This window comes from Carlito syrichta, unplaced genomic scaffold (genome assembly GCF_000164805.1).
Source record: "Carlito syrichta isolate Samal-C Ts95f unplaced genomic scaffold, Tarsius_syrichta-2.0.1 Scaffold309425, whole genome shotgun sequence".
Classification (NCBI taxonomy): Eukaryota; Metazoa; Chordata; class Mammalia; order Primates; family Tarsiidae; genus Carlito; species Carlito syrichta.
In genome coordinates, this window is record NW_007253521.1 from 276,691 (window position 1) to 290,306 (window position 13,616).

Genomic DNA, 13,616 nt, shown 5'->3' on the forward strand with positions numbered 1-13,616 from the left:
GCAGTCGTAAATAGAGAAATGGTTAGAATCTAGACATCAAAAAGGTAGAATTAATAGGGCTTTGTGATTGGATTGGAGTAGTGATCTACCTGTTATAAAATGTTTAAATCTATTTCGCATCAGATAGAACAATCTTATCCAAAGTGACCCATTGGTAAGAATTTTGGCTGTGCTTCCAAATTAAGAATTGATCTTGCACAGGAATAATTAGCTCATTCCCAAACGATTGTTTTCCCAAAAATTAGCAGATAGCATTTTGCTAGTCTTTTGGCAACAATAGTGAGGTGACAGAGAAGATTTTGTTCTCTACAGAGTATAAGAAAGTGTAAGAACAGCACAACATTTGCAGTTGTCAGTTCCTGGTTTTAGGAAATTGGCATCCTCCTTTAGCCATCTCTGGCTCATGTGCTGATCTATGTTCCTTGGGTTGGTCTTGTTTTCCCCAGGATGGATCATGAAGCCGCCCAGCTGGAGAAGCAGCATGTGCATGACGTGTACAAGAGCACCGCACCCTACTTCAGCGACCTGCAGAGCAAAGCCTGGCCCCGGGTGCGCCAGTTCCTCCAGGAGCAGAAGCCAGGCAGCCTTATCGCTGACATAGGTAACCCCACGAGTGCCATGTCATGTGAAATGTATTTCATCGAGCCTTTCCTTTGCAGATTTATTTTTGTTCTAATAAGAAACCTGCAGTTGCACCTTTGACCCTCCAGTACCTGGAATATTCATTTGATGCAGAAATTCATAGTCAGTAAGTAGAAAACCTCCTCCAGGTAGGGTGTGGTGGCTCACCCCTGTAATCCCAGCACTTTGAGAGGCAGAAAGGTGGGAGGACTCCTTGAGCCCAGGAGTTCGAAGCCAGCCTGGGCAACATAGTGAAACCTTGTCTCTACAAAAATAAAAATAAAAATAGCCAAGGATAGTGGTCTGCACCTATAGTCCCAGCTACTCAGGAGGCTGAGGCAGAAGGATCACCTGAGCCCAAGAGGCTGTGCTACTTCACTCCAACCTGGGTGACAGAATGAGTCCCCACCTTAAATAAACAAACAAACAAACAAACAGAAGGAAAATGTCCTTTAACCTGATGTGATGTAGACTGTGGGGATCTTTTCAGGGCCTTTGTGTATACCCTCCAACAAAATGGACCTGACATCAATTGAACAAATTAAGATGAAAATGACTGGAGACATAGGTCACAGGTGGCTCAATTTTTTCTGCTTCGTTTTTTTCTTTTTTCTTTTGCTTTACAATGAATGTATATATCAGAGAATGACCATACAAGTGCTGTGAGTATTGTCTTTGTGGTTACAAAAAAATTTTAGCAGAAAGATGGACCACAAGCACAGAATCTGTGAATATTGAGGATGGACTGTATGAATAACTTTGACCTTACAAAAATTAATAATTGTTCCACAACACAAAAATTTAGACAAACATAAAAATCAAGCCAAAAGACCAAGAACAAACTAGAAATATCCACAACACAAAGTAACACATCTGATAGAAATCTAGACAATTATCCTAATCTACAACACATTCGTCAATGTCTGTATGAAACATGCCAACATCCTATCATTGACAACAACTTGGATGAACCTGGAGGACATTATAACTTGATAAAATAAGCCAGACACAGAAAGACAAATACTGCATGATCTCACTTATATATGGGGTCAAAAAACAAATAAAATTGAACTCATAGAAGCAAAGAGTAGAAGAGTGGTTACGAGGGGCCAGGGCAAGGAGGGGTGGGGTGGGAGAAGCACAGCGACTGGCAGGATGTCAGTATAAGGGTTCAAAGTTTCAGTTAGACAGGAGAAATAAATTCAAAAGAAAAATACCAACAACCCAAAAGAAAAGCAATAAAGAATATGAAAAAAAAATCACTCAAATAATGGGAAATACAAATTGCTTAGAAATATTTTGATAAGCCGGGCTCGGTGGCTCAGCCTGTAATCCCACGCCTTTGGGAGGCTGAGGTGAGTGGATTGCCTGAGCCCGTGGGTTCGAGACCCACCTGGGCAGCGAGACCTCATCTCTACAATAAATAAAAAAATCAGCCGGGCGTGGTAGCACATGCCTGTAATTCCGGCTACTCGGAAGGCTGAGGCAGAAGGATCGCCAGAGCCCAGCAGGTCGAGGCTGCGGTGGCCGGGGCGACAGAGTGAGACTTCAACTCAAAAAAAGAAAAAAAGAAAAATACCAACAACCCGAAAGAAAAACAATAAAGAATATGAAAAAAAAAATCACTCAAATAATGGGAGACACAAATTGCTTAGAAATATTTTGATAAACCGGGCTCGGTGGCTCAACCTGTAATCCCATGCCTTTGGGAGGCTGAGATGAGTGGATTGCCTGAGCCCGCGTGTTCGAAACCCGCCTGGACAACTTGGCGAGACCTCATCTCTACAATAAGTAAAAAATTAGCAGGGCATGGTAGCTCATGCCTGTAGTTCCAGCTACTCGGAAGGCTGAGCGGAAGGATCGCCGGAGCCCAGCAGGGTGACAGAGTGAGACTCCAACTCAAAAAAAAAAAAAAAAAAAAAGACAAAGAAATATTTTGATAGATAATCTACTTACGTGGTTCAGTAACAATAAAACCGAAAAAGTACAGAAGGATGCAGTGTGCAAAACATCCTCCCATCCCAGCCCCTGGAACCATGTAGCTCACACCAGAGGCAGCTGATGCTCTTAGCTTCTTGTATGATCTAGAGATATTTTACGTATATATATTTGTGCCTGGAGGTGTGTGCATGGATGGGTTTCCCTGTTTTGAGTACAAAAATGATAGTATGCTGTTAAAAACAATTATGCACCTAACTTTTGTTACTGTTTTATATAAAAACAAACAATATATTTTGCTTTTAATATGTTGTAGCTCACTGCATGTATTTATGATAGAACTGCCTAGTATTAAAGGCTGTTTAGCATTCTATGCTAATAGGGCCATATTAACAGATAATATATGTTGTTGGCTGTACTTTGCTACTACAAATTGTAGTACAGATAATATTCTTTAGATACCTTTGTGCAAATCAACAATTAGATCTGTAGTGAATATCTTCATGTCCATTTGTCTCTTCTGAATTCTGTACAATTTACATTTTTTACTGTTCAGCAAATGAATAGTAGTATTTTGATCACAAAATGAAGGTTGTCTTTTAAAATAAAATAGAAATTAAAGAAGAAATAAATGAAAAGGAAAGAAAGATGAGAAAAAAATGCAGTGTGATAATATGACTATCTCCAAAAGGAAATGATTTTTGTTTCTAGGTTTTCCGCTTAGTTCAAGTCATCAACTGTATGATGGATAGACGATAGACTTGATAAAATGTTAAAAATTCTTTTTTCATTTAAATTCACATTTTAAAATGATGACATCAGAAATGAATGCGGAATAAATCAAGGGTGCTAGAGCACTGGAGACATTTCAGGAGCTGCTTAAATCTGAAAAGACCCCAATTACTCTTTATTACCTCTATATTACCAAACATTCTCTGAACATTTCTTTCTAGCTCTAATGGTCTATGCATTTGTGTTTATTAGTATCTTTGAAGTAATGTTCCCTTTCATTTCTCCTAATGTCTCTCTCAAGCCAATCAAAAAAATCAAATGAATTTGCAAGGTTATTTTTCTTAAAACAGGACTATCACCTTTGAAATGTATAGTATTTCAATGTCAAAATAGTGTGTGAATTATATTTTCCTCATGAGTGACCTCAGATAGTGGCTCATTTTTCTCATAAGCATTATTAGGGACAGTGGCTGTGAGATCAAAGATGTTTCTAAGACTCCAACCATTTACATTGAAATAATAACATTGGAAATCTTATTTTTTATTCATACACTCTCCACCATCTCAGCTGGCACCAGTGAAACTTAATTTTGCTTTTATTGTCTCATAATTTTGGAAAGTGCCTATTAGGGAGGAGTTACTAAAGAAATGTCATGATGTATTTCAGAGACAGCAAACTAATCGTCTTTAAACTGTGGTAGATACTTTTTCAGGCAGAAAAATCTGTAGTTAATGCCAGTCAGTATAAATACCAGCTCTAATAACTTACTTAAATGTTTCTGGAAAGGAATTAGATTGTATGTCTGTGATGGAATATAACACTAGGTACTAGATTGTAGAAGGCTTTGTTTCAAGGTGGTTACCTATTTCTGTCACTACCCTCTTTATCATAGTATCAGTTAGGGATGACCTATCCAAACCTTTGAACTGTGTCAATTCTGAATTATTTGGGTCTCTGCCACTGGAAGGTAAATGTCAAAAATAGTCTATTTAAGGGGAAAAAAATGTTCTTGGTCAAGGTGTATACTAAATCCATAGAGATCATTTAAGCTGAGCACTGACAATAGATTGGATGAAAAGATGTTTAAAATGCTTTTTTCATCCAAATTCAAATTTGAAAATCATGTTTGATTATATGAATTATTTTATCTATTGCCACAGAAAAGTTGTTGACAGTAGTTTGTTTTATATAGCTAGCAAGAGGTAAGAATCTTTAGAGAGACAACAAGAGAATAAATGCCATGACACACATCTATGCGTAATGAAATATGTTAAAATAAAAGGACTGCACATTGTCTGTCCCCGGGGTGCTAGAATGATCATTCTTGTCATGGGCAAGCTGACATGTTTTGGTGGTACTGGTGTGCTAAACCTGTGGACATTACCTCATTAAATATTCAATAAATAGTATTTGTTTCCATTTCCTTTTCCTCTTCTACTCTATATGGAAATATGTAAGTACTCTGAGACGGCTTTTCTTTCACTTGTGTGACTACCTTCTGTCTCTTTGTTTGTTAAAATAAAGTAAGTTTTTTTGTTGTTGTTAAAAGACAAATTACCTATTTTCCACTTTCCTTTAAGGATAGCATGTAACACAGGTTTTTCTCTTCTAGGTTGTGGGACTGGAAAGTATCTCAAAGTAAACAGCCAGGTACATACCCTGGGCTGTGACTACTGTGGGCCATTGGTAGAGATTGCCCGGGAGAAAGGATGTGAAGTCATGGTATGTGACAACCTTAATCTCCCCTTTAGGGATCAGGGCTTCGATGCCATCATCTCCATAGGAGGTAAGGCAGCCAGATCACATGTTCACCCTTTGTCCTGAGAATAATTTACATGATTGAGGCCACTTTTGTGACTCAGCATTCACTCTGTGTAGAAAGGTCTATGTAATTCATTTTATCTCATTTTTGAAAGCATTTCAACTACTTGAGTGATTTGACTAATATAAAATGCACTTACGGTACATATGATTGTTTTAACTGCTTAAACATTCAAACTGTTATTGTATTCTTTTTGGTAATTCATTCTAGTTTCTTTTACTTATGAGTAAGAAAGGATTGGAGGAATCTTACTCATTGAAAATAGTGTTTCCACAGAAATGAAGCCAGATTCTTCCAACATGAGGTAGATTTTAAGGAGTTATATTACCCTTTTCAGGCCAAAATAGTGCCCTTTTTAAACAAAGAATTCTAGAACGAACACACTGAATGCCACCTGGACCAATTTGCCACTCACTGGTACTCAGGTTCCTGGAGGAGATGAATCCCACTTGGTCCCAGATTTCTTTCTTTCTTTTTTCTTTTTTTTATTCCACTCTGCTCTCTTACTGCCAAAGATTGTTCATTAATTTAGGGAATATGTTCCTTATATTCTCCCAAATGTATGCCCAGAAAATACTCATACCAAAAATTGAGACAGAAAAAAAATCTATTCCTGAAATATGCACGGGTAAGGAATACATGTATCCTAACACCTAGTATGTTAGCCATATTTAAATATGCTAGGAAACTTGATATTTAAGGAAATCCTATGACAAAGATTCTATGACAAGAATTCCTTTAAATGGAAAACATCTTTTCCAAAGCTAATCTCCTGCACCAGTACAATTTTTAAAAATTAATCAATTTGAATGTAAAAAACTTTATCAAAGCAAGATGATCTTATATAGAACTGACTGCTGAATATGACAAAAATACAAAATGAGACTGTCTGCTCTCTCGTGAAGTATAGAGAGATGGATGCGTTCAGCATTCGATGGGGGCTTATCTTTGCATAGTGAAGGGATGCAGGCTTGGATGCCATAACCTTGGAACTAGTTAGGATTGATAAGGAATAGTTGCCATGGAAACGTGCTCTATGATAGTCTTCATTCCAGTTGAAACTGTTAGGTCTATTTTGGTTGTAAGTATTAAGAGAATTGTCTTAGTCTGCTCAGGCTGCTATAACAAAATACCATAGACTGAGTGGCTTAAACAACACACGTTTATTTCTCATAGTTCTGGAGCTTGCATGTTTAAGATTAGGGTTCCAGCAGGGTGAGGTTCTGATTGGGACCCCTTTCCTAGCTGGCAGACGGCTTACTTCTTACTGTCATCTTCACATAGGATTCAGGGGACTAGAGGGAGAGAGAGAAAGCAAGCTCTTTTTTTTTTTTTATGTTTTTTGGAGACAGGGTCTTGCTATGTTGCCCAGGCTGGTCTTGAACCCCTGAGCTCAAGCAGTCCTCCCACCTCAACCTCCCAAAATGCTGGGAATACTGGTGTAAATCATCACACCTATCTGGTCTTCTTTTTTTTTTTTTTTTGAGTTGGAGTCTCACTCTGTCGCCCAGACTGGAGTGCAGTGGCCACTCCCGGCCACCGCAGCCTCGACCTGCTGGGCTTCGGTGAGCCTTCCGCCTCAGCCTTCCAAGTAGCTGGAATTACAGGAGCATGCTACCATGTCCAGCTAATTTTTTGATTTATTGTAGAGATGAGGTCTCGCCAAGTTGTCCAGGCGGGTCTCGAACCCACGGGCTCAGGCAATCCACTATCTGGTCTCTTATAAGGCCACTAATCCTATCATGGGAATCCCACACTCATTCCCTCACCTAAACCTGTCAGAGTTCCCACCCTCCTAATACTATCACATGGGGATTAGGGCTTTGACATATGAATTTTGGAGGACACAGACATTTGGTCGTCCATAACAAGGAGGGATTCTTGTTGAACTAAACAACACTATGCAATGCTTTGAATCTTTAGTAGAAGAAGGTTTTGGTATGATCATTTTATCTAAAGAACTAGAAATCAGAGAAGTGTGTGTACTTTTTACTCTTCTTTTGTTTATATTAGTTTTAGATGTTCAAGGCTAACTACATCCAGGCCATCCCATTGAGCCACTGTTGGGAGAAGGGGAAATCGACCAGCCTTCCTACTCTTAGGCAATATGTACTCCATGAGTACCTGGTTAAGTTCACCTGTTTTCAGTTTACATCTCATGCCCTTTCTCCCAAAGAATACAGAGAACATCTGATTGCTATCTTCTAATTAAAAACGCTTCCTTGAGTGGAAAAATCACTTTTTTTTTTTGAGTTGGAGTCTTATTCTGTCGCCCAGACTGGAGTGCAGTGGCCCGCTCCTGGCCACCGCAGCCTCCACCTGCTGGGCTCTGGCGATCCTTCCGCATCAACTTTCCAAGTAGCCGGAACTACAGCCACACACTACCACACCTGGCTAATTTTTTATTTATTGTAGAGATGAGGTCTTGCCAAGTTGCCTGGGCAGTCTCGAACCCACGGACTCAGGCAATCCACTTGCCTTGGCCTCCCAAAGTGCTGGGATTACAGGCTGAGCCACCGAGCCCAGCCTACATGTGTTTTTATAATCTGTAACTATGAACTAACGTGATGTGGTTATTTGCAGTTAGATTTCACATGTAGAACTATGTTATGATAGCTGGGCATGTCAGTGTGCATCTATAGTCCCAACTACTTGGGAGGCTGAGCTAGGAGGATCACTTGAGACCAGGAGTTTGAGTCCAGCCTATGCAACATAGTGAGATTCCATTTGAAAATATATTTATTAGCCAGGCTCGGTGGCTCAACCTGTAATCCCAGCACTTTTTCAAATAGATATATATAGATATTGTGTGTGTGTATATATATATATATATATATATAGAGAGAGAGAGAGAGAGAGAGAGATTCAAATAGATATATATAGATATTGTAGAGATGTCATCTCTACAATAAATCAAAAAACTAGCCGGGCATGGTAGCGCGTGCCTGTAATTCCGGCTACTTGGAAGGCTGAGGCAGAAGGATCGCCGGAGCCCAGCAGGTCGAGGCTGCGGTGGCCGGGAGCAGTCACTGCACTCCAGTCTGGGTGACAGAGTGAGACTCCAACTCAAAAAAAAAAGAAAATATATTTATTTATATATCTATTTGAAAAAGAACTGTGTTGTGAGAATTTCAATAGATGATCTCTCTTATATTTGTATGTATTTACTTCCTTATTTAAAATTTTATATGTTGGTACTTTTTACTTATCTCACCAGAAATAAATATATATGTCAATATATATATATTTTGCTTTTCCATGTCTCTTAATAATAATGTAAGAGATATGCATCACATCTAGTAATACATTCATTATGTTTTACTGACAGATTAAAAAAAGAAACATGATATTTACTTACCTTTGTAATAAACTGACAAAACTCCAGGAAATTTTGGCAACATATTAAAAGTGCCAATCAACAATATGCGTCACACCAGTGATTCTCAACTGGGGATTACATATCTCCTCTCCCTTCATCCCAGGGACATTTGGCAATGTCTGGAGACATTTTTGGTTGTTATAACTGGGTATTTGTATATGTGCTAATGTCATCTAGTGGCTGGCCCCCCATAGTTAAGAATTATCTAGAGGGAAAAGCCCATTCTACTGTTGTGGAAAAGCCCTGCTTTATGTTAAATCCTTAAATTCTGAATGTCTACAGTCAGAAAGAGGAGACATATACACTTGAAAGTTAAATATCAATAAATTGTAAAATATCAAGATAGAACCTTCAAGGAGATCTTGGCCACACGCACAGTGGCTTACACCTGTAATCCCAGCACTTTGGGAGGCCAGGGTGAGGGGATTGCCTAAGCCCATGGGTTCAAGACCAGCCCAGGCAACTTGGTGAGACCTCATCTCTACAATAAATAAATAAAAAAAAAAAATTAGCTGAGCATGGTAGCATGCGCCTGTAGTTCCAGCTACTTGGAAGGCTGAGGCGGAAGGATTGCGTGAGCCCAGCAGGCCGAGGCTGGGGTGGCTATGAGTGTGTCCCTGCATTCCCGTCTGGGTGACAGAGTGAGACTCCAATGCAAAAAAAAAAAAAAAAGAATATGCATTTATATGCATCTCTAGTACATCATATATGTAATGAAGAATCTTCATTTGTACACTTTTTTCTTTAAAACATTGGCTTAAATGTTGTTATTTATTAAACATTAAATATAAATATAAAATATACTATAAAAGATTCTGATATTTTCTATGAAATTATATTATTTCAAGTGATTGGAAATTAATCATTACTTATTCACTTATGAAGGAGTGAATATAAAAACATTATGTCTAAAAAAAATTATTTTGAAGCCAAATAACCCTGAAGTGTTGAAAGCCTATGAGTATACTGAAAAGAAGCTATTGTTTTAAAATAGTCCCATTTTAATTTTTTTTTTCTTTTATGGTCCCCCAAAATAAATACTGTCAATTATCATTATTCACAGTAGTTATGATCTCTAAGGTCTCTGAGAACACTAAATTAGTGAATTCAGTGGAATACAGGGTGTTAGGGGGAATACAAGATTGAATTTCTATGAGCCTCTGGTCTCAACATTTGTGTTAACTGACCAATATATAACCTTGTTTTATGTGTGATGTGTGTTTTTGTTTAAAGACACTTCATTTAATTTTAAACTCATGCCAACAGTACTATAACTCACGCCTGAATAAAGCCTATCTAAACTGTGTGTTTTCTCCATAAGGCACATCACAACCTTCTAGTATTTAAGAGCACTAGACAATATCCAGCACTCTGCTTGGAAGCCATTTTAAATAGTGAAATCACCAACATGACTCAAAAAAATGCAACAAAAAAAAAGTGGCTCTAAATAGACCATAAAAGAACACTTGCTTATAGTATTAGAGTTGAAATAAGAAGGAAGTGTGTTGTTTGTTCCACCTCAGCTGGGAGGATGTGCTTTAGGGATGATCGAATTGCTCCTCTGCACGTGACAAATGACCACAAAAGCCTGGGAGTATTGGGTTTAGGGATTACAAATAAATTTTAGCAAGAGGGCAAGTTTGTAAATACAGCATCTGTGCATAGTGAAAATGGACTATTTAGAAAGTGCACCCATAGACGTTCTAGAGTGAATTAGGTGCAAGTTATGACAGCTGTTAACAGCCCTGGTCAGTCACAAATATGAAGTTAATGTTTTGCTGAGTCTTTCTCAGTTCTGACTCCTATGCCACCTTAGCTCTGTGACTAGGATACTACTTCTAGAAAGTATGCTTGCAAGTGAACCATAGTAAAGGGTTCATTCTTTGGGGGAATGGTAGGGAGTAGTCTGAAGCCAGGTAGAATGATTGGTCAAAGATCACAAAACTAGTTACTAATATATCTAGCAGAGTCAAGTACTCTGGTGTCCTTTTCCTCAAACACATTTTACCCTCACACCTCTGGCTTCCTTACACTGCTGTGTGATAAAGGTACCAAATTTTTGTGCTGTTGATGGAAATGAAAACCTGATCACAAAGTGTGCCTGTGAAATGATCTTTCTTTGACAGGAACCTCATTTTAGACATTTATTCTGTTTCTGTGGCAGATAAACTACAAAGATTACCTTACCTTGAGTCACAACTAACAGTTGTAATATTTTGATCCTTAGAGGAACAATTTCAACCTCCATTTCTGCCCTCACTACCCATATCAAAGCAGGAATCTCCCAGTATTGCTTGGGATTACTTTTCTCCCTGAGATATGTGGTAGACTTGTGTGTGGAAGAATAATTTGCTGGTTTCACTCGACACAGTACTGTGATTAAACTCCCCCAGGAACTGACTAGCACTTTCTGTATATTGTTAGATACAAATATGCCTAATAACACACAACTTGATAAAGGCAGTCTTGCTTGCATCTCACTTTGACTTTGCAGGGATTGGAAGTAAAATGATGAATTATAAGTTGATGTTTTAAAAATAGACAACTATTTTGACATTTTAAAAAATAAGCAGTCATTTGGATTTCTGCTGGGCTGCCTGATATTTGCATTATTTGAACAGAAAATTGATCTTTAATAGTTTTCTCTACTTCTAATGCTTTATTAATTTTATTGACACTGATTAGAAAAGTCAAATCTTCATTGCTTTAGAAGTATCAATTATTCATTAAAGCAAGGAATTATTTCATAGAATTCTACCAGGGAACAATTAGTATCCCCTTGAAATTTTAGAAATACACACTGGCCATCCTTCTGGTTAAGAAAATTTATAGGTTTTGGGAGCTGGAAGAGACTCACGGATTTATGAATTCTAGGCTTCTTACCATGAATGAATAAACTTGAAATCTGTAGAATTTAAATAACTTTTCCAAGATCAGTTGTCTAATAAGTATTGGAACCAAAGCTAAAACAGTATGTTTCTCCTAAAACCAGGCCTGTGTTATTTCTACCTCCCTGCCACAGAGGAAATAAGAAGGTTCAACTCTATGTCAAAATTTCATCGTGGTTATATAGAGAACGCTGGTATGTAACTGTGTATGCTTATGTGTGTGTGTACACATTGAGACCTAGTTTCTTCTCTTTCAGTCATACATCACTTTTCTACAAAACAAAGAAGAATCAGAGCAATAAAAGAAATGGCCAGGGTTTTAGTTCCTGGAGGCCAGCTGATGATTTATGTTTGGGCAATGGAACAAAAGAACCGTCACTTTGAGAAGCAAGATGTGCTTGTCCCATGGAATAGGGCCCTGTGTTCCCAGCTCTGCTCAGAATCCAGCCAGTCTGGGAGGAAGAGGCAGTGTGGACATCCAGAAAGAAGCCATCCCTATCCTCCTCCTTCCTCTGAGTGCAGCTGTTCTGTTTGTTTTAAAGAGCGATGGGATTCAAAGCGGTCCCACAGCCTGGACTATGCTCCTGTCATGGCGAGAACCTGCTTTGCAAATATTTCTCAGGAAGGCCAGGAGGAATATGGACTCTATAACACATTAGGAAAATCATTTCGTTCATGGTTTTTCTCCAGATCTTTGGATGAATCAACTTTGAGGAAGCAAATTGAAAGAGTGAGACCCTTGAAAAACACAGAAGCTTGGGCCAATAGCACTGTAACAATCCAGCCTTCCAGGCACTCTAGTTTAGACTTCAATCACCAAGAGCCATTTTCAACAAAAGAGCAAAACTTAGATGAGGATGTGTTTGTGGAAACTTCTTCTCGAAAACACTTAGAGTGGCTGGGGGCACCAGGCACTATGAAGCATTTAAATGGTGACTATCAAGGAGAAATTAGGAGAAATGGAGGGGGGAATTTTCTGGAGAGCAGGAATACTGATGAGTATTATAGACATGCAGGAGACTTAGAAGAAGGAAGCCCTTCTGCTAGTAAAATATTGGGAAGGATTTCTGCAGTCAATTCCATGGATTCCAACTCAGATGACACAGTTTCTGTGGAAGAACAGCAGCCCGACATTCTGGACTCCAGAGCCTTTATGCGCTACTACCATGTGTTTCGAGAAGGTGAGCTCTATGGCCTACTCAAGGAGAATGTATCCGAGCTCCAGATTCTCAGCTCTGGGAATGATCACGGCAACTGGTGTATCATTGCAGAGAAAAAGGAAAACTGTGACTGACTGAATCATTTTAGACAATTCCTCAAAAGTTGAACCACTTTCTTTTCACTAGGTTTGATCTGGTTACCTGAATTTGCATTCAGTTTCATTATTTTTTGATCCGTTTATGCTTTGGTCTGTAGAGACTATGCATTAATTGATCTTTAAAATATATATATATTTGGGTAAGCTCAGAGCCTGGCACTGAAAGCACCTGACAAAGGGCATCGTGTTTAGATATTAATGTAAAAGATCTGGTGAAATATAGAAAAATATACTGCAGTGCAGTTTGGATTTTTATTTTCCCTTGAAAGATTAAATTCTTGTAAGAATACATGTATATTGCTTTTCAGTGTTATACATTGATTTTTAAAGATTTTGCTGTTCAATATGCCTTTAAAACACAGTATTTTTATAAAGTGAGGGGGTAATTTCTGGTTCTCAGGTTTTACTTTAGATCAGTCTGTAAGACAACAGGTAAACCCAGTCCATTGCACAAATACATATTGAACCATGTGATGAGTTATTATGTAACAAGGTCTTACTTCTACTCAAAGTCTTCAGGAAAGTGAGTGATGGTGGAGAGAACCAAGAAGAGTTACAAGAACTTTTCTAATTTGTAAGCAAACTTGCTTCGAGGTACAATGACTTACAGTAATAAGGTGTGTGTGTGTGTGTGTGTGTGTGTGTGTGTGTGTGTGTGTGTGTGTGTGTTTTAAGATTTGAGAACAGTTCAAGCTTAGGTATACAAATAGCCATTATGTGGGCACCCTTGTTGATGGTATGCCCTCCCCTCTCCTGGCAATTTACCACTACTGCCAAAGGAACAAGATATTCAATGTAGCTTAGAAGATTTATAAAGGCACTGTTAGCATGTAAGGTGTAGGGTATGCGGATACTGGGAGTTGTTGCAAATACCCAAGTGAAATGTTTCCAGCCTTATTAGAGCCATGAATATCCAG

The 13,616-nt window shown here is 38.5% G+C and overlaps 1 protein-coding gene across 1 annotated transcript; it reads left to right on the top strand.

The window, feature by feature from the left end:
* The first annotated feature begins 447 nt into the window (after positions 1-447).
* KIAA1456 (KIAA1456 ortholog) lies at positions 448-12,990 on the top strand. Its single transcript, XM_008067228.1, has 3 exons — positions 448-601; positions 4,905-5,078; positions 11,639-12,990. Exons 1-3 carry the CDS (start codon positions 448-450, stop codon positions 12,673-12,675), a joined length of 1,365 nt encoding a protein of 454 aa, XP_008065419.1. The 3' UTR covers positions 12,676-12,990.
* Positions 12,991-13,616: the final 626 nt, after the last annotated feature.

Bases quoted from the DNA above. Each gene is read 5' to 3' on its own strand.
- KIAA1456 (XM_008067228.1), top strand. From the start codon at position 448: ATGGATCATGAAGCCGCCCAGCTGGAGAAGCAGCATGTGCATGACGTG. The intron at 602-4,904 runs GTAACCCCACGA...TTTCTCTTCTAG, and splicing joins CAGCCTTATCGCTGACATAG to GTTGTGGGACTGGAAAGTAT. The intron at 5,079-11,638 runs GTAAGGCAGCCA...CTTCTCTTTCAG, and splicing joins TGCCATCATCTCCATAGGAG to TCATACATCACTTTTCTACA.